The sequence below is a fragment of the Scomber japonicus genome, chromosome 5, assembly GCF_027409825.1.
Source record: "Scomber japonicus isolate fScoJap1 chromosome 5, fScoJap1.pri, whole genome shotgun sequence".
NCBI classification, from domain to species: domain Eukaryota; kingdom Metazoa; phylum Chordata; class Actinopteri; order Scombriformes; family Scombridae; genus Scomber; species Scomber japonicus.
Genome location: NC_070582.1, coordinates 27227582 through 27248851, shown reverse-complemented (window position 1 = coordinate 27248851; position 21270 = coordinate 27227582). Strand labels below are relative to the sequence as shown.

At 41.5% G+C, this 21270-nt stretch overlaps 2 protein-coding genes across 2 annotated transcripts in view; both read left to right on the top strand.

Moving 5' to 3' along the window:
- has3 (hyaluronan synthase 3) overlaps positions 1 to 21270 on the top strand; it is a 205029-nt gene that overhangs the window by 23111 nt on the left and 160648 nt on the right. The window lies entirely within an intron of this gene.
- On the top strand, positions 109 to 20966 carry st3gal2 (ST3 beta-galactoside alpha-2,3-sialyltransferase 2). The gene is made up of 8 exons (XM_053319971.1): positions 109 to 144; positions 1855 to 2505; positions 15653 to 15712; positions 16187 to 16320; positions 18780 to 18959; positions 19158 to 19203; positions 20014 to 20133; positions 20793 to 20966. Exons 1-8 carry the CDS (start codon positions 109 to 111, stop codon positions 20964 to 20966), a joined length of 1401 nt encoding a protein of 466 aa, XP_053175946.1.

Sequence of the window (21270 nt, the reverse complement as noted above, 5' to 3'; positions counted from 1 at the left end):
ACACCTCAGAAAGGGAGTTGTCACTGCAGTGGAAAGACAGCAGTACAGCTTAGGCCAGTGTATTTGTGAAGGTGAGTGAAGCAGGTGTTTATCAGGCATCGGATGAACATGGGCACGGCAGACAGCTGGCATAAAGTGGGCACTGTAGGGGTCTTAACCTCGGATTACAGTTTAGCAGATTAGAGCTAAGCGGCAGTCACCTCAAGCTCACCAGCCCCATGAAACCTATGCTGCAGGCCAAACACACACACACGTATACACACACACACACACACACACGCTGGCACAGCTGTTGAACACAATTAAATTAGTGCAACTGGCAGGCGGTGTGCAACCCCTAGCTTAACACTGTACACAGATTAAATCACAGGCACAAAGACGCGGCCACGTACGCACACTACTCTGGGACTCGGGACAGATGCCGCCCCCACCCTTCCTAAAGTCGTCCTCTCAAAGCCAGCTGGAGAGAAGATGAGATTTGGGGCTGATTGGTTTTGTCTTTTTATCCATCGCATCCTCTCCGCATCACTCCATCCGACACTATCGCCTCTCTTCTGTGGATGAACCATTGTCATAAAAAAAACGCAAGAACGTCGGCCACTCGTGATGATTTGATTATTTCTCCCAGACTTCTTTTTACTTTTTGGGGGTTTTTTTGTCTTTATGAGGACAAAGTGGAAGAGTGAAAGGACTTCTTGATCAATTCTTTTGTAACTGTATTGGAAATCTTGAACCTTGATTGGATGCCATATCAGCCAGACTTGGCAGAAACTTCTCAGCTTTACTTCAAACTTTCTTTGTGACTGGAGGGGGGAAAAGTGTGAAGAGAAACAGCAACAGAGGAGCTCTTTCATCTCAACATAACTGCTTTTCACCAGGCAGCCTTCAGTGCTTCAGTGAAGCAGGCCGACTGAGACAATGGACTGAATAGGGTGAAAGAGGAGAGGAGAGATCTTGAGACACAGAGAGGAGAGAGAGACTAGGCAAGGTCAAGCTCAAGAGGACAGCAAATAGAGGAGAGTGAAAATTGAGAAAACAGCAGATAGCGGAAGAGGAGAAAAGAAAAAGATGTTTTTTGGGGGGGCTTTTTTTGGTGTGGGATTGCTAGAGACGTGATGGAACACCCTTCAGGCCAGACCTCCTCCCTTTTACCACTCCTCCTCCTCCTTCCTTCTTCCCTCCCTCTCTCCGCCGCTCTCAACTAGTCTGCCAGATTTCTTTGGCGACGTCGCTTCAGTGCAACGAGAGACACGGGGGAGAAAGAGAGAAAGCAGAGCGCCGGAGCCCAGCTCAGCATTCACACAGATGGCAGAGAGAGAGGGACCTGCTGCATCTATCCACATGATGTGCGCTGGATTTCACTGAAGATGGACATTGCAGTTAAAACCAAAGAAGAGGGAAGGAAAAGAGAGAGGTGGATATAAAAAGAGCGCAAAGCCAGAGAAGTTAGAAAGTAAAAAAAAAAAGGAGGGAATGAAGAACGGACTCAGAGGTGATAAAGACAGAGGCTGCGCTCGAAGCTGAGGGGGAGATCACCTCTCATCAAAAGCGAAGGACTTCCGAATCAGTCAGGCTACAGCTGTGTGTAATTCAGTTGTTTGTGTGTGTGTGTGTGTGCGTGTGCGTGTGTTAAGACATTGCTGCATGTCATATGAGCACATAGCTGTGGAGGATCCAGCGGGAGACTGAGAGAAAGCGTAGGAGCATCGCTGAGCGCACAGCTTGACTGAGACAAATTGACTCTGACACATTATCCTCCGTTACTGTGTGTGTGTGTGTGTGGGTGTGTGTGTGTGTGTGTGTATGTGTGTGTGTTGTCACTAGTCTGATACAGTGGGTGATCTCGTTGTCCAGAGTGCCAGTCAAGGGGTCTTCCCAGTCACGCTGACCAGGTCAGGAGGAGGTGGGCTGGGGACAGTGGCAGGCCCCGGGGTGGGGGCATGGCCATGGGGGGGCCGCATCCCGTCCTCCACCCTTCACCGGGACAGGCGTTGGGGCTGGGGGTTCTGGGGCGGGGTTCCGTTCAGGGGAGCTCCCAGACTCTCCGAGCTCAGGCCCTGGCTGAGCGGAGGGGCGGCCGGGGCGGCAGGAGGCGGAGGTAGTAGCGGGGAAGGAGGAGGAGGAGGAGGAGGAGGAGGAGGAGGAGCTGAGAAAGGAGGCAGGGTGAGATGTTCCCGCAGAGTCTGGGTTCTCCTGGCCTCGCTGGTTCTCGTCTTTTTCACCTCGCTCTTCTTCTCCGTCTCGCTCCGGGGAGGCTACGGCTTCAACTACCTGGAGCCCCCCGGGTGGGAGGAGTCCCGGCGAGTGAAGCTGGTGCCCAGCTACGTGGGCGCACACCGGTTGTCACCACCTGACACGCAGCAGCAGAAGACGTGCGCCTGCTCTCGCTGCGTCGGAGACCCCGGAGTTTCTGATTGGTTCGATGAGAACTACGACCCAGATATCTCACCCGTTTGGACGAGGGACAACATGCAGCTGCCCTCTGATGTCTACTACTGGTGGGTGGTAAGTAACAATTTCATTTAACTTTACATTCTGGAGTTCTGTGGCTCATAATGTTCATCAAGTGAGGTAACCACCACTTTGAATATGAAGTGTATTCAGTACATGTGCAGGACTTTGGCGGATGATTTCATAGAGAATCGACCTGATTCACCTGATTTTGGGAAATACACTCATTCACTTTCTTTCGTACAGTTACAGTGATACCACTCTCATCCAGCCAGTTGATTTAGTTTAGCATAAATACTGAAAACAGAGAGGAACTTCTATAACCTGATGCGCCTGATAGTTTGTTACACAGAACCATCTGAGAAGTCGTCCTTAGAAACGGTTTGGAAGAGGGCAGGCACTTTCAAAAAAATACTTAGCAGGTGATTGGATGAAACATCTGTCTATCTCCACCTATAATCGTCTTACCCTGCAAGGCAGCTGGATTCACAAGATCATGCAAGAATCATCAAAGGACGCTGATTGGTTGGAACCACCAGGGGTTTGGATGCAAATGCATAACTTGTAGGGCTGGGTATTATTTAAAATATTACAATACCACTACCAATCCAAGTACCCTTAAAGTGATACTGATACCAACTGAGTACTTTATTCAATATTGATTTATTCGTTCGATACCTTAAAGTTATTGAGAGTAGATATTTCTGTGATGATCTTGAAGATACAAATATGAGGCAAATCAGAAGTTCTTTCTTAATACACCTTTAATGCAGGCCCGGATCGTCAGACAGCATGCAGGATAAATAGAATTGACAGCATATATAGTTTTGCTGGCATGTAAGGTATTTCCCAAGAAAGCCTGGCGCCAGAACATGATCCACTTACCACACCGTATACCAAATGTGGAAGACAGACATAAAAAACATACTAACAGGTATCGAGTACTGATACCCAGCCCTAACAGCTTGACAAGATGGATTCTGGCATGATCTTGTGAATCCAGTTGTCTCCTAAACTGCTAGCTTGGCTCTATCAAATAGCAACAAAGTTTGCCTACCAGCACCTCCAAAGTTCAGTGCCATTTTTTAAAATCTTTTTTTTTGTACAGTTAAAACAAATGTGATGTGACATGTTAATTATTGAGCTTTAAAAATGTTTTTGATGCTCAGCTAAGATAATCTCCTCCTTGCTCTATCCCCGTTTGTAAAACAGAGATAGTAGAGTGGTATTGATCTTCTCATCTAACGTTTGGAAAGAAAGTAAATTAGCATATGGATTTACCTAAATGTCCCATACTATTCATTTATGGAGGGCATTGTCTGTCTGTGTTCGTCAATACCACAAGCACAATCAATGCAATTCCAACACTATGTCTTGTATTCTCTGTTGTGCACAACTAATATACTTATTCTAATGTCTGAAAGTGTCTTTATGCTCTAGCTGAGATTTATCCTTTAACATTTAATGCACTTAAAGCCACTATGTGCAAAATTTAAAAATATTCTGATGGCACAGTTTTGTATTTGAAGAAAAGTTTTAGTAATAACATTTAGATGAAAACTGGTGCAGTCTTTCTGTTGTTTTCAGCTCTTTCATCTCAGTGACACTGGCTCATATCCGTTGGTTGGAAGGGGATAATTAGTGAGCATTGTTGCTTGACACTGTGTATTATATTACCCTAGAGAGCTGCCATTGTCAGAAATTTCAAATCTTGCACACAGGGGCTTTAACTTTACCAAATTATTGTATACATGGTTTCATTTTATTAAAATTTTTGTTGGAATAAAGCTACCAAACCCAACATTAGCATACCTGACAGTTACAGTTTTTTTTCTGATTTAATATCCCTGACCTCATTGATATTCATTAAAAACCCCAAAAATAAGATCACATTTTGCACGCTCTATAATAATTATGCTGTAAACATTGTAACAAAGTCATTTTTCACTATTTTTCAACACTGTCTGTAGCATCATCTAACATTTTCCATTGGTGTGTGTGGCACAGAGGAGGGCAATCAGTTACATGAGAGCACTACATTTATTAGGACACAAACATGGGGGGAGTACATCATAATTACAGATCCTTCTCCATCCTCTTCATCCTCCCTTGTCACTGAGCCAACCAATTCCCTCTTACAAGTTCTACATGCCCTTCATGGCTTGTCATATGTCATGGTGTTTGTGGAGAAGTGGAACATTACTGAGTTGGCTACTTGGCTTTTCTTAAACCACTACAGAGTGCTGTACTGTCTGAAAACTGGAATAAATGCGTCTTCTGAGAAAGTGAGAGGGGAAGGTGGGAAGTACTTTAGTGTTTTCAGTTAACACCCAGTTTTAGTTTATGTGTGTGTGTTCGTCTTTGTGGGTGAGTCATTATCCAATTGAATCTAAATAAGTTTGCGTGTTTCTAGTATGATGTCCAATTGTATATGGTGTCCATCAATGGCTATGTTAAAGCTGGACTCTAGGACTCTTTTGTCACAGACTCTATCGTAACTTACTCCGTCCTCACTGTTGCAGCTGTAAAACAGTGGATGAATAGTTTTGAGCATCACACAACCCCTGCAAAAAGACTCATTTCACGATCAAAATTTGATCCATTGTCAGATAACATTTGAAAAGTCTAGAAGAACCACATGATGAAATTATTTTACCACCATTCAAGATAGCAGCTCAGCCAGCAGAAGTCTCTAGTGTGCTCTGCCTATAGAACATGCGCAGAATGCATTCATCCAGCCAGTGCTGGAATGTTGCCATCAACACCAGATTAAAAACCCTGCTTACTGTGAAATACAGGGAGATTTACCTGGCGCTGATGGGCTTAATCAGCATTATGTGAACTCATTTGGCGAGGGCTTGAATGTAAAGAACGTTCATATATATGTAACAGTTCCGCACTGCAGGTTTAAGGTCCTTTTTCAGAGCTGTAGCATCAGTCCAGCTCTGAAATGGCAGAAAACTGCAAACACAGGCCAACAGCTGCCAAATCATTAGGTCACACTGCAAAGGAAACGGGATGAACTGAGAGGAAGAGAGAAAGAAGAAGAAATGAATGCGAGGAAGAAAAGAGGATAGGATCACATATATAATACAGCAAAGAGGGGAAATGTGGACATTAGGAAGATGGAAGCAGTGAAATGATGAAAGAGGGGAATGAGGGATAAAGCAGATTTGCAAATTAAGTGAAGAAATTGAGAAGGAAGAAAACAATTACTGCATATGATCTAGAACACTAAATGAAGAAAGGCACAGGGCCATAGGAAGCAGGATAAACATGCCAGTCTCTGCATTGTTTGTCTGTTTTTGACCTTGTGTTGTCTTGTCAGGGTCTTTCTGTTATTCTGTACTGGAGAAAACATCACATCTAATTGCATAGAGTAGTCTGAACATGCCATGTTGTCTTATGTACCTGCAAATGTATTGTACACAACTCTTGAAATGTCGACTAGATTTCAGACTTTAAATGCTGTTGTTCCAAACAAGTGCTTGTCATGAATGCATTATGTCAGTTCAAAGTTTTTAGAGTAGTGATTCAGGAATTACTATGATTACGAGGGAAAGTATAGAACAGCTTGTATTCAAATCCCCAAGTCATTACTTTGAAAGAAATGACTGTGTATTTGCTGATTATGTGTTCCTTAATGTGCAGTGTCATTAGCCATAACCTTTTATGAGCTTTTGGAAATGGTTTGCACAAAGTGTGAGGACTTGATTCTGAAATGATCATGACTGGTGATTTTAATATTGACACTGGGAAGACAGGTCTTTCAGGTTACAAGGCTTGTCCCCTGATGGGTCTTTACCAATCGATTAATGAACCGACACGTGTCTTCTTTCACTCTTACTATTACTTACTTTGTTTTAGTGTCCGACAAGTCAAGGATAGCAAATAGTGGTGTTTTATGATTGAGTGACTATTCCTTTGTTCTCTATACAAGTTAGATTAAGAAAAATGTGCTGAACTACCATAACTATAACAATTAGGTCCCTTAATTATTATAGAAAAGAAGCACTCACCCATTGTCTGAGTAGAATGGACCGTTCCCTTGCATTGCATTGTATTGACATGGCATGGTGTTCTTTAATATTTTTTAGAAGAGGTTAGAATAAAACAGGACAGAGCTCTGAATGGATGGTGATAATCTGGAGACTATTAAGAAGATAAATAAACAGTATTTTACAAACAGGAAAACAAGAATGATTCATTTGATTAGTTGGGCAGAATACAAACAAAGTGGAGAATGAAGCAAGAAGAATAACAGATAGTGCCAAAAGGGTTTATTTTAAGGAGAAGTTTGTAGAACATAGGAATGACTCAGGTAAGCTATGGACAGCTCTAGCAACTTGGCTACAGCAAAAGGCTGAACATTACAACCAGTAACATCAGTGACACTGTGTTTGCAGTTAAGAAGTCAGTCAATTACCATGACTGTTTGCTGGATAGCTTTATGGCAGGAATGAGCCGGGCTGAAAAGGTACTTACCAAGGTCAATCAAAGTACATGTTTCTTAGCCAGAATTTCAAAAATCCTGCACAGGACCCTGGTAGGAGGTCTAGTCCTGTTCATGGTACAATGGCCTAGCTTTTTACCTTAAAAACAGACTTCACAAAACAAGGTAATTGGAGTTATTCTTAATCTCCCCATGAGAACTCACCTTGATCCTTCTCATTTTGAGAGCCTTGGGTGGTTGAAAGTACAGGAAAGAGTCTCTCAGAGTGAGTTGTGCATTGTACATAAGATTGTGCATACCTTAGATATTATTTCATCCAGGTCAGGGATATTCACAGCTATTCCAATAGGGGCATTTCCACTGACTTTTTTTCGTCCCAGGTTTCAGAGTAACCTGCGGAAGGGAACTTTTATGTACATGGTAGTAAATCTGTGGAATAGATTGTCAGGAAGTCTTGAAATCATAAGCAGCTTGGGAGGTATCAAGCTGTTGCTTTTGCCTCAGAGGTTATTTACAGTAGGATAATATGTCTGGTAAAAGGTGTCTTTCTTTATCTTATTTTCTTGTTTTTTATTGATGTAGGGTATTTATTTTAATTATTATATACAGACCACGACTTGTATATAATCTGTTGAGGGTGCTTTTAAGAAATGTTGATATATTGATGTGTTTACTGCTGATGTGCAGAGTTTGAATTAGTTTAACTGAGTGGCGAGTAGGGCCAGGCATCATCTAACAAAGCACTAAGGTAGACATTGAATAATTAATAAGTTATAAAGTGAATAACTTGCTGTGTGACAGTGTAGGTACCAGTGATGTTTGTATTGCATTGTATTGTTTTGATGAATGTTTTTGTGTCATTCTTGCAGTATCACATCTGCTGTCTTGACCCCTCCCTTGCACATCCCCATTCCTAAAGGGACCACAACGGAAATAGGCCTTAGGGTGTTATTGTGTTATCCTGACTTTTCCTTTTATGTAAGTGCTCAATGCCATGGCAGGGCTGGTGTTTTTAAAATGAAATTGTCAAATAAAATCAATCTATGTTACAGTATCTTTGGAATATTCTGGTCCGTGATGTTGCAGTCAGCAAACGTTCACTGCTGAAGATCAATAAACCATTTAAATGTCGAGTTAATGGATGGGAGGGAGGAGCTGGAGAAAGAATAGAGGGAATGAACAGAGACCTCATGGGGATTAATGTACTAGCCTCCATATTTTTTCCTAACCAATTTTTGGGTACCATAATGTCAAGGTTAAGGTGGTCTCTTGCTGTCAGGAAACAGAAGACAGAATAAGAGGATATTTATTGGTAAATGGTTTACAAGGCAGAATTTATGGATTAACAATAAAAATTAGTTGTTAAAATGTTCCCCAGTCATCTAGTTGCTTTCTCATTTCTGAGGAAAATTCTTCAGTCGAAAGTGATTTAATATGGAGAGCTGATGTAATCAAACAAAATGTTGAAATAACCTTTCTGCTGTCTGGTTTTTCCTCACTTGACTAGCTGTTAATGCTAAATTCAATCAACCAGTGTTAAGAAAGGCTAAAATGATTGTGTATGTATGATTGGATATATGCTCTTCAATCAACCCTAATGTGTTATTGTGCACTTCTGCCTCAGGAGACTTAGAGAATTGAGCATTAAATCAAAGAAACGTTTTACGGAATGATCAATTCAGCAGTACTTAAATTATTTAATTTGATGAAATGTTTTCACATCTACGATGGAAAACATTTACACTCAACCGCCGCCAGTTTTGTTTGATTAAGACACCTAATGTCTTTGGGGAAATCACTCTACAGGAGGTACTTTTCAACAAATAATTTCCCATTCTACAAATAATGATATTGAAAGCTGAGACAGAAAAAATACTATATAAGGCCGCTGATATAAGAACTAATAATTAGGTTGCACTAGCTATTTTGTAAATCCATTAGTGTGTGTATGAAGACCTTCCTAAGCTTTTAGACTATTAGTAGGGTTGGTCAATTAATACTTTTTTTTTCAATTACAATTTGAAGATACGATAATCAAGATAACATCTGAAATTATGGAGTTTATTCCCTATCTTAATTCAAGAGCATATTAAATGGATTTGAGAGCAGTATTTATTGATTTCATGCTCAGATTTTGTGATATTTTCTCTCAAAACTCTGCTCTCTACTCTCGGTTACAACGCTGCTCGCACAGATTTCCTGCGCTCACACTCGAGTTCTTCCTCTCGCACTCAAGTAGTTTGTGCTCGCGGATCTCTGCTCTGCTCTCGGATTTTTTGTGGCTCAAAGCTGTCAACCAATAGAAGGCCGGCTAGTATTGACCAATCAGACTGTCCCTGTTTGTTTATGGGTGCGTTCGCTGTTTTTCGAGGAGCGTCGCAGACGGGCGGGCACTCTTTCAACCGGGTTTATACACTCCTGACCTCCGCTGCTGTAATAAATGTGGTTTCTTTCATTTTTTTGACCACTGTTGGTCAGTGTTTTGGTTTATGCTTTTGGTTCACTGTCAGTGCTCAGCTGTTTTAAGAGAGAAAGCTCTAAAAATCCACTCTACAAAACCCCCAAATATTGAGCTGTTAATTATGTTTGAGGAGGATTTAGCAGCTAAAGAGCTGAATATTTCCCTCAGAAGTTGTTAGAGAACAAAAACAAAGAGAAAAGAGAGTGAATATTGGAGGTACAGTCACCGGTGTCATGACTCCAAATGAATGATAATGTTGATCCTTTACTGCTGATGTGAAAATAAACAAGTGTTTTATATGACACAGATGATTGTTTTGTATTTGAACAGGTTAGAAGCATAGACATATATATGTCTATGGTTAGAAGGGTCCAAGAACAGTGAACGCACCCATAAACAAACAGGGACAGTCTGATTGGTCAATACTAGCCGGCCTTCTATTGGTTGACAGCTTTGAGCCACAAAAAATCCGAGAGCAGAGCAGAGATCCGCGAGCACAAACTACTTGAGTGCGAGAGGAAGAACTCGAGTGTGAGCGCAGGAAATCTGTGCGAGCAGCGTTGTAACCGAGTGCGAGGGAGCAAATTTGAGCGCGAGAGCAGAGTTTTGAGAGAAAATATCACAAAATCTGAGCATGAAATCAATAAATACTGCTCTCAAATCCATTTAATATGCTCTTGAATTAAGATAGGGAATAAACTCCATATGAAATTGAATCACAAACTGATCTATAACAATAAAGGAACACAAAAAGATGAGTTCCCTTAACTTCTTCCACCCCAACACAGTCATTGATTAAGGACAGTCATATGCAGCCACCTACCCATCCAGCTCTCAGAAAGATAAATAGATAACAGATGCCATCACATTCTTCCCAGCAAAAGACATCTACCCAATTAGCAATGTTGGCAACCATGGATTCAAGAAACTGATAAAAACTTTGGACAAGCATTAACAATGCCAACACGTCACCATTTCACCAGAGTTTCACTGCCTATCCTGTCTAGTAAAAGCTGTAAGGAAGTTGCAAATGATGTGTCTACAGCCAAACACTACTATACCACCACTATAGACAGGTCAGGTCAGGTGGTCAGGTCAGACCATGTGATCCTTACATCTGTCTTACAATTCATTACATCAATGCTGATTTTAGTCTCTCCAAACTGCGTTTTTTTCTTGAATACCATAAGGGGCAAAACATCACTCATCGACTAATGGCTGCATGAGATTTAAATGAGGACAAACTTGTCTGCATCACTGGGGACAATGACTTGAACATAAAGCTGACAGCTGACGTCAATGAATGGAAGAGGTACTAAATATTAAATACAAGATTCTCAATGTGCATATATTTGTTGTAATCTAAGAGAATACAATGAAGGATCCCAGGATCGACCATGCAGTAGGGCTCTGCAAAGAGTCAATGAGCAGTTCCTCCTACATTTGTAGAAAAAAGAGGGTGCTCGCAGAGGCGCAGAAGAAGCTGAATCTGCCTTTAAACGCTCAGTAAAGACAGAATGTTCAACCAGATGGGGATCTAGGAAGGCCATGATCGACAGGGTCGTCAAGCAGCAAGAGGCCATTGTCCAGGTCCTTTTAAACGTCTGAAAGGTCAGACATCTCACCCCCCCCCTGGCAGGACATTGATGTACTGGATGCCATCAATAAGTCACTCAGCCCCCTGGTTGAATTCACAGATGCATTTTCTGGAAAGAAAGTGTGTCATTTTAAACCAACCCTCCACCTATTCAAGAACAGGAGGATGATACAGACCTCACCAAAACATCAAATGACAAACACAACACATCAGCTGGTCGACATGGCCTCTGCACTGGACCCTGACCCTGAGCTATAGTCCTACCTCCAGGCAGGAACACTGGATACTGAGGAGGACCCACTGGGGTGACCTGGCAAGGAAGTACCTGTGCATCCCAGCCTTAAGTTCCTCTTCAAAAAGGGTTTTCAGCACAGGTGGAAATATTGTCACCTGCCTGGGCTCATTTCTGAAACCAACCATGTAGATAGGCTGGTGTTTCTGGCTATAAGCCTCCAAGGGATTACATTACCAAAATCAAGCAGTCCTACCAGCATTTGCCAGTTAGTCTTAAGTTGTAGTTGAACATTTATTTCCATCACTTCTGGACCATAACATTGGGCTAACCAAGGGATTGTTTTTTTATTTTCATATTAAATAATTGTGATCTCACCAAAATAATCTTGATTATGACTTTTGCCATAAACAATCAGCCCTAACTAAGCTAATTTACTGAATTAGGTATTCGCTTTACCTGACAACCCTTTGTGAATGTTGGTATGACTTGGTTATTATATTTGTATACATAGAGAAATATGTGTACTAGCTAGTATTATGAATGTAGTTTAGATTGTGAGTAAAATACCAAATTAAGCTAACGTAGTTATTTGGCTATGTAGGTTAACATTATTGATATACAGCCCTGAGAACAGTTACTGCATCCAGCTCGTAGAAGTGTTCTGCCAATGTGAAATATTGGTCTAAGTGAAAAAGAAAAGTTGTATTTACTTGAAAGTAGTTGGGTAGCTTATATTTTAGAAGTCAGTTGAGGGAAGGAAACAAGATGGCATTTGGCATGGCTGCCAAAAAACATCTGCCAAAAATTAATAGCCCCTGAACAACAGCGGTGAAGCATGCCAAACTGGCTCTGGCATCATGCAGGGAGTCAGAGATTGAAGAGGCAAAGAAAGGATCAAGGGATCAAAGATGATGGAAAAACAAAAGGGGAAGAAGAGTAAGAATGAAAGAAAAATGCAGGTGAATGAGTTAACAGCAAAAGAAACAAAGTCAGAGAGAGTAGAGGGGTGTAAAAGAAAGATTTAATGATCTCTGATCAGCACTGATGAGTAGCACGATGCACCAGCGTCCCAGAGAGACAAAGAGATGAAGAAAGACAGGAGGAGGAGAAACAAAAGAGGGAGCAAGGGAAATTAAAGAGAAGGAATTAGACATGAGGGCAGGAGACTGCTGGAGTGTGTGAATGAAAATATAAGCGAATGAGATCTGTGTTGAGAAAAGGGAATTAAGGCCAATGGTGGGAGAAAGGAAGCAGTGACAAAGGAGTGCAAAAATAAAGATTGCTGTGTGGGAGAGAGGGAGAGCAACAGAAAGGAAAACATGATAATGGAGAGCAAAGGCAGTGTAGTGGCTGCTAATATCCTGGTGAAACTTTTGTGTTAGCACTTTGTTTTTGGGCAGTTTTTGTGTGAGTGTGTGCAGGTGCTTGGTTTCTCTTCAGAGTGAATGCACATTTGCCCATGTGGTTTGGCAGATGCTCAGAACAAGATTTATTTATTTTTTTCAAATCTAATTGTAGGCGGCTTCTGGTATGTGGCATCAGTTCAAAGCCATGACCCCCCCCCCCCCCACCCAAAAAAAAAAACTTGACTATGAGGGCCACAATATGTCATGCTTCTCTGTCAGTCTAAACTGAGTTTGATTTGTTAGAAATTGCCATTGGGGACACCATCATTTGTTACATCACAACAAGAAGAGCACATGCTAACAACAGACAATGGCTGTCGTGCAAGATAATACAGCAGTCAGTAAGTAACTTAAAATGTGAGCATGGATTAAAGACAGCCACAACACAACCATTATTCTTTTTTGAAATTGTGTCATTGATGTAATGCACCTAAAGCCAGATGCAGCCAGCCTCAACCAACTTTAGTTCCAGTCCAACAATCGCCACCTTTTTCATGAAAACTAATAGTTGCAGCAGTTTAGCAGGATTGCAAAGGTCAAAAGGAAATTCCATATATATAAATGCTTTCCACAGGGAAGAACATTTGATAAACAGGTTATTTAAAAAGTTGAAATATCTGTTGTTTTACAGTATGTAGCTCTAAACAAATAGTAAGTCACCCATCCAATGATCAACTAACAATGACTCTTATTATCAATTAACTTGACGATTACTATTTTTGAAATATCTAGGCAATTGTTTGGTCTTTAAAAACTCCTAAAATTGTTTTTTTTAAATGCCTGTAGATAATAGATGCAGATTAATTTTCACATTCATGCTTTGAGTTCTACCTTCTGTTTTACATCTACAGGCAAAAAAGTTCCAGTTGTATTATTTTAACTGGTTGTTTTTGTCAGTAAAAAAGGTTCAATGAAAAAAAAACAGAGGAGGAGGAGGCACATTTGTTCAAACTGGAACAACATTTTTTTGCCTGTAGGCGAAGACATCAACTTGTCTCCATATTCAGGTGTAAAAAAAATGCAGCTGTTACTTTCCTGTCCTGTATCTTACTAAGCTATATGCATATTAAAAACACTTTGCTCTTGCTGTTGTAACATACGTAGGCCTGGGTATCGTTTAAAAAATTACGATACCAGTACCAATCCAAGTACCCTTAAAGTGATAATGATCACATTAAAGAACACTTGCATTGATTGGCTGTGAGCAAGTCCACACAAATAGTCATATTTCCTAGCTCTAGGTGCAAGAAGGATGGATTGCAGGTATCATTTGATGGGAGACATTTGGATACTACTTGGTATCGATTTAGTTGGGTCGATATCTTAAAAGTATTGAGTACCGATACCCAGCCCTAAATATAGGCTGTTAATAATAATAATAATAATAATAATAATGCATTTTATTTAAAGGCGCCTTTCAAAGCACTCAAGGGCACCTTACAAGGCACATATAACACAACAACAGTACATCAAACAATATAAATCAGGTGACATTTAGTGCAAAGATAAAGAATATGAATGTGACTACAAAGTGCATTAGTACAATAAATAAACAAGAATGTGATTGCATAGTCAGTGAGAGACAGAATATGCCACTCTGAATAGGTGCGTTTTCAGGCGGGATTTAAAGATGGAGACAGAGTCTGAAGTGCGAATGTCAGGTGGGAGAGAGTTCCATAGGCGAGGGGCAGATCGGAAAGCTCTTGACCCCATCGTAGTTAAGTTGGCCGATGGGGCGAAGAGCTGGTTGGCAGATGAGGATCGGAGAGTTCGAGAAGGTGTGTAGATGTGAATAAGGTCAGAGAGATATGATGGTGCCAGGTTGTGAAGGATCTTGAATGTGAGGAGTAAAATCTTAATAGTTAGCTTCATATTGTTGCTATCACATCTGAACCGTGAAATGTTGTCATGTGTGCCTGAACTTCTCTTGAGTCTCACCACTTAATATATTGCTACAATTTAACATGAAACAGCCTTAGAAGGAGCACCGTGGTTATTACACATAAAATAACCTCAACATCAAGGACAGTTTGTGTTAATGCATCCACATACTTTTCGGTTCACTTACAATGGTTTATATTTCCTAAAGTGCCATAATCACAATTTTACTAGGGTTTATTTAATGCTTTTTGTATATCATAATGGATTCTATTCAAGCTGAAACACTTTAATGTTGTGTTTCGTGTTTTCAAACAGGAAAGTAGAGCCATTCTCAAGGTAGCCAAAAAGGAAACCCTGAATAGAAGTTTTCTTGCAAAAGACACTAATAGCTTCATGTTCATGGTGTTACTTCTCTATAGAGCCTTTGACAGTCAGGCACTTCAAGGGCAAAATAAAGCAGTGCGGAGAATATTAGAGAAAAAATTACAGCATCCTGTAAAGTATCAACTCCTCCTGTTTCCTTTCATCTCCTCTGCCTCTTCCTGCTCCCTTCCTCTTTACATTCTACACACTCCTTTTACTTTTTTATCCACCCACTATATATGCAGGTCGTTTTTTTGACTCATCCAAGCTGGAGAGCCTTGATGTCATCTTCACTGTCACTTTTGTTTATCCATCGGAGTAGAACTGCTTCGGACATCTCACTTATGTTGATGACTGACAGTGTAAAAGAAAACTTGTGAAGAAACTTTAAAACTAGTGTTAGGGTGATAGGGGTTTTTTTGACTCGCATTGAGAGCAGAAAAATCCTACTCTGCCTTTTCTGTCTCTCATTATACATCCTTCTTCCACTGCCATCTGGTTTCTTATTCAGCTTGTTTTTTGACATGTGGACAGCCATGCCTCAACTCTTCTCACCAGACTCTGCCCAATCTGACTGCATCCTGTCAGTCTGACACATGGTTGTTACCTACACACACACACACACAGGTGCACACACACACACACACACACACACACACACACACACACACACACACACACAAACACGCAGAGGGTAACTCAATTTAAAGTGTGCTGTCAGATTTGATTTGTCTGCAGAGAAGAAACTACACATCCTAACCATACCTCTCTCTCTCTCTCTCTCTCTCTTTCTCTCTCCCTCTAGATGTTACAGCCCCAGTTTAAACCCCACAGCATCCAGCAGGTGCTGCTGAGGTTGTTCCAGGTATTTTATATTATTAATTCGTCTTTTCATTACTCTGGTTCTTTCAAATCAGCCAAGTCATTACTTCACACTCTTGGGGGAAAAGGCTGAAGGGAACAGATAGTCTTTATTAGATGTCAGGATTTATCAGCAACCTGACTCATTCCTTTTAAATGTACCTGTTTATCTTTTTTTTTTCTTTTTTTTTTCATCCTGACTTTCAAAGCAGAGCAGTGCTTTCACATGAGGCTGTATGTTTTAATATCTCAGTCTGGCTCCCTGAGGACAGACGGAGGCTCATTTATTTTTCATGGATGGGTCTCATGAAGAATTCACCCCAGTATTGCGAGCAGGATGTATTTTTACAATCAGGTCTCAGCTACAGGTTAGGTTATTGTATGTATCTTTCTCTCCTAGGTGTCAGAGTCCTCTTTTCATTTCCTCTGTTGCTTGAATCCAGTCTGTTTTAATTCGATCATGGCTGTCTTATCGCAGGTGATTCCTGGAAGGTCGCCGTATGGCTCGTGGGATCCGGGACGCTGCCTGCGCTGCGCCGTGGTGGGGAACTCCGGTAACCTCCGCGGGGCCGGATATGGGGCGACCATCGACGGACACAACTACGTCATGAGGTGAGAGGAATGGATGTAATGGCTAAATGGGAAACCGGGGGAGCAGCTGTAGGACACATGAGATTGAGGAAGATAAGAGCAGGAAGAGATGGACATAGAGGCAAAGATGAAGGCTTCACACAGGATGTGTCATTAAAGTTACATCATGCAAGATTGTGTGTGTTTGTGTTTGTGTGTGCACTAAAAGGAGAAAGGCTTACAGAGAAGCAGACAGCAGATGTGTGCGTCTGATTCTATATTTAATCTCGCTCTTTAATGCTGTTCTGTATTCTACTCTCCTATTGGTTGGCAGGGGGTTCGTGTCACTTGGCTCATGGGTCACCACTCTGTCCTAAGAAGTAGAAACATATAGATTGTGTGTGTGTCTCTATTTAACTCTCTCTCTCACACACACACACACACGTGCATTGAAGCACATAAATCCTTTTGTCTCAATCCATTCCCCCGGTTATTTTCATGCAGCAGTGACGGATCACAGGGGCTGATTGTTGTCAGCTGGCGTGAACACACAGCTATACATTGTTTCCCACAGTGAGTGTGTGTTGCGGCTGCAGAGATGACTAGTATTTTGTGTGTGTGTGTGTGTGTGTGTGTTTGTGCGTGCTAAAGGCATTAGCAGCCATTACATTTTGCACTGTAAGCGGACCTGTGTGGGCAGCCTCCAACCTCCAGCTCCTGTAACACTTTCAGGTTACTGCAGTTTGATTCTCATTTGTTTTTAAAATCAGCTTAGCCCACAGCGGTCCCTCTCCCCACCACCACCCACCCACCTCCTGATGATCAGCCTTTTCAGTCCTGCTATCTCGACAAACATCTGTTTTGCTCGCTGGCATATGGGTAGGCGCACTTGGTGGCCTTTTTTTTTTTTCAGGTGCATCTTCGTGTTTGCATAAACAGCTCACTCCTCCAGACAGTGAGCCACGTCTACTGTAAATACAGCAAAGGTCAGAGGTACACAGACAGAGCAGAGAGGATCAGTTACCGATTATCAATTATACTGCACAAAATGTACTTGAAATATACTGCTGAAAAGTCTTTGTCAAGCTATGGGTAAGGACGACAAATTAGAAAATAACAATGCTACAGTATCAGACAAAAGGCTTTTCCAATGTACTGACAGCTCCCAGTGAATTTGATTTAATTTAAGACATAGTCAAACCCAAAAGCAGATGGTCTTCAGCAGCAGAAGGTCTACACTAGATAGATAAGCTTTGTGTGGTTTGCAAAAGAATGTTTCTGTAATGACATGTTGAGAGGTTGGTGTGAACCACATGAATATAACCATCTACTCTGGTTGCTGTTTTTTGTGGTGCATCTGTGGAGCATCAGCAAAAGCAGGATGATGCAACTTTTTTCAGAAATACATTGTTTCTCCTACAAATGACACTCTGAATTTATAAACAACCTCAATTCAGTACATTCAGATTTCAGTTGCTACAGCCTGATTTGGGTTAGTACAACCAGTGGCATATGGTGACTAATGTTAAACAGTGTAACAGACTTTACAGAGTCATTGTTATGTAATGTTTTACCATTATCCTGTCAATTTTACATGTGGCTACAGTGTAGTCAGGCTGAAAACAATGAATTCATATTTTGGTTACTTGGGGGCAGCACAGCAAGCTGTAGACATAAAGTTGACATTATATAGCAAAGATGTCAACAAGCAGTGGCTTATGTACACATCCAGACAGGGAGCAACATTAGCATTCATTTGGTGTCATGTTTCTGTCCACCAGACGAAGTTCAATATTCACTTTGATTTGGTCTCCTTAAAAAAACCTAAGGGAAATATCTGAATCTTTAGCTGCTACATGGTCCACTACATTCACCAGCTGGTTGCTGACATCGTTTGTCACTTGACACTGGGCAGGAAGCATACAACTGCCTGCAGGAAATGCGAGTGGCAAGAGAGTACCAACACAGTGAAGTAAACAATAGAAAAATGAAACTGGAAAGTGGAAAGTGGTGAAATGCTCTGTAGAGCTGAAAGGGACTCTGGTGATAATTCCCTGTGATTTCATCGCTATATTATACATAGCCATCCAGGTTATTGTTAATATAAAATAGAGCAGCTTTAAGTAGCCTACCTTAACATAAAGACTAGAAGCAAAGAGAGCTGTATACCTAACAACATCTTTAAAGCTCATTAATACACACGTTCAGTTGTTTGTTTTGTTTTGGTGTTTTTAGGGTTTTACTGTATGTTAAAGCCTCAAATGGTGAGCTATACAGGTTTAACACTAAAACGAAACTGGTTCTTAGGTTGTAAAATATTTAACTACTCCTTTAAAAGCCCTTAAGTTGGTTTCAGGAGTTGCTGTCAAGTCAGCATGAGTTTTATGAAACAGAACTTGACTGCAGGTAGAGCTGGAGGCCTTCCACTTTGTTCGCTAACCAAGCGTGACCTGAAAAAACACACATCTCTCACACTGTCCCCCTCTCTCGCACGCCACTAGGATAAACCTTGCCCCCACGGTGGGCTACGAGGAAGACGCAGGCAGCCGTACCACTCACCACTTCATGTACCCAGAGAGCGCCAAGAACCTAGCGGCCAACGTCAGCTTCGTCCTGGTTCCCTTTAAAACGTTGGATCTCGTCTGGATCACCAGTGCTCTGTCCACGGGCCAGATTCGATTGTAAGAAGACACACACACACACAGACACACACACACACACACACACACACTGACACACTGCACAGTTATGAGAAGCCACGAGAGTCACTAGGCTGTAACAACCTGTCAGCTGTCAATCATTACAAATTCATAGCAGCAGCAATCACATAAAGAGCTGATTAAATGCGTTTAATCAATTTCTCCTTCGTTCTCTTTCAGTACCTACGCTCCAGTGAAGCAGTTTCTTCGTGTGGATAAAGACAAGGTGTGTGTCTTCAACGTTCACTGCATTACTTTTAGCCATTCTCTCTCTCTCACACACACACACACACACACACAAAGTAAGATAACAACACATACACATAAGCAGTCACACACACACACACACACACACACACACACACACACACAGCGACCCTGCTTTGCCGCAATTATATCATCCCCTCCCTATTGTTGATGAAGGATTACAGTTAGATTATAAACCTTCCCTTTGTTTTAGATAATCTTCTGCTCACTCTTTAATCTGTGAAGATAAATAAACTCGAACTAATCCCCGCCATGTGAGGACTTTATGAATATGTTCGCCTGGTCAGAGACACAGTTTTTTACACAGCGTCTTTTGGAGCCGACCCAAAAATATAGATTTATAAGATTTACTCCAACTGCGAAGCTCTAAGCAGCCTAAAGCCTTGTTTGTTGGCATCAAACACCACCTGGAGGCAGATGAGAAATTTGTAATTACTATTAATCTGGTTAGGAGTGCTATTAATCTTTCAAAGCAATCAAAACCTTGGGGAGTATTAAAATTTAACATGGTAAAAATCTTTTCCTGTTCATTTGAGCCTTTTGAACATGTAGCAGCTGAGATTTGCATGAGGTCGTCATCCTGGGTTAACAATCGTCTTAGGGATAAAGCCACTTGAATTTTACCTTTCATAGACGGGGAACCATGTGGAGAAACAGATCCTCTTCCTTCCATTGCAGGAGTTTGGGTTTAATTCTATCTCTATCTAATTCAGATTTACAGTTAATTGTAATATTTTCCTTTTTGTCTGCATCTCTGCCCATCACCCAGGTCCAAATCTTCAACCCAGCATTCTTTAAGTACATCCACGATCGCTGGACCAGACATCATGGGCGCTACCCCTCCACTGGCATGCTAGTGCTGTTCTTTGCCCTCCATGTTTGTGATGAGGTCAGTTGTTCTCTTTTTCTCTCTGTGTTCATATAACATACTGTCAGTTCTGGCATCATTTTGAAACTACTTTTGCATCATGTGTAGGGCTGGGTGTTGGTACTCAATACCTTTTAAGTTATCGAGCAGAATAAATTGATACCAAGTAGTATGGAAACGTTTCCTGTCAAACGATACCTGCAGTCGATCCTTTTTGCACCCAAAGCTACAAAATATGACTATTTTTACGGACTGGCTCATAGCACACAAGTGTTCTTCGATTTAATGCAATATATATTTGGTCCACCGCCACAGCAGGTACAACCTGTCAGTGGTGGTGAAGTCGTAGTGAATTTGAATTAGCCTGCTTAACAGTTCAGCAGCCAAGATGCCACCTAAACTCTCTACAGTGTGGCTACACTACATACCTGTTACACTGGATAAAAGAGTGCACAACATGTGGAATGGGTATCGAATGAAGTACTCAGTTGGTATCGGGTACTTGGATTGATACTGGTATCGTCATTTTTTAAACAATACCCAGCCCTGTTCATAGTGGACAGATACACATTTAACCATCCAGAGGAGTCAAGAGTCAATTGAATCGACCCTGTACCGCAACCTGTATGACTAAGAATCTCCACAGACACATTTGTAACCTCAAATTTGCTCTCCTCTAGGTCAATGTGTTTGGATTTGGGGCGGACAGCCGAGGAAACTGGCACCATTACTGGGAGCAGAACCGCTACTCCGGAGAGTTCAGGAAGACCGGCGTCCACGATGCTGACTTTGAAGCTCAGATCATTCAACAGCTGGCCAAGGCTGGCAAAATCACCATATTCCCTGGGAAATAACCAGCAAATCACCCAGCATATCTAAGGTTGTATGTTAAAAAGCTGGTTTGGCAACAGACACTATAGAGGCCACTTAGAATGTGTTAGATATTCTCGCTTTCACTTTTTTGGGCTCCCAGTCTCACTGAACGTGAAACAAAACGGTCACAGAGGAAGTGCAAATGGATTTCAGTTGCCCAACTGGTACCAAAAGGTATCATTCCACTCACTTCCCCTCATGTTTGGGAAGTGGCCCACCAGCCGAGACCCTGATTGGATAAAACAGTGTAGACTCTTAAGAACAAGGATAAGGGAACATAAAGAT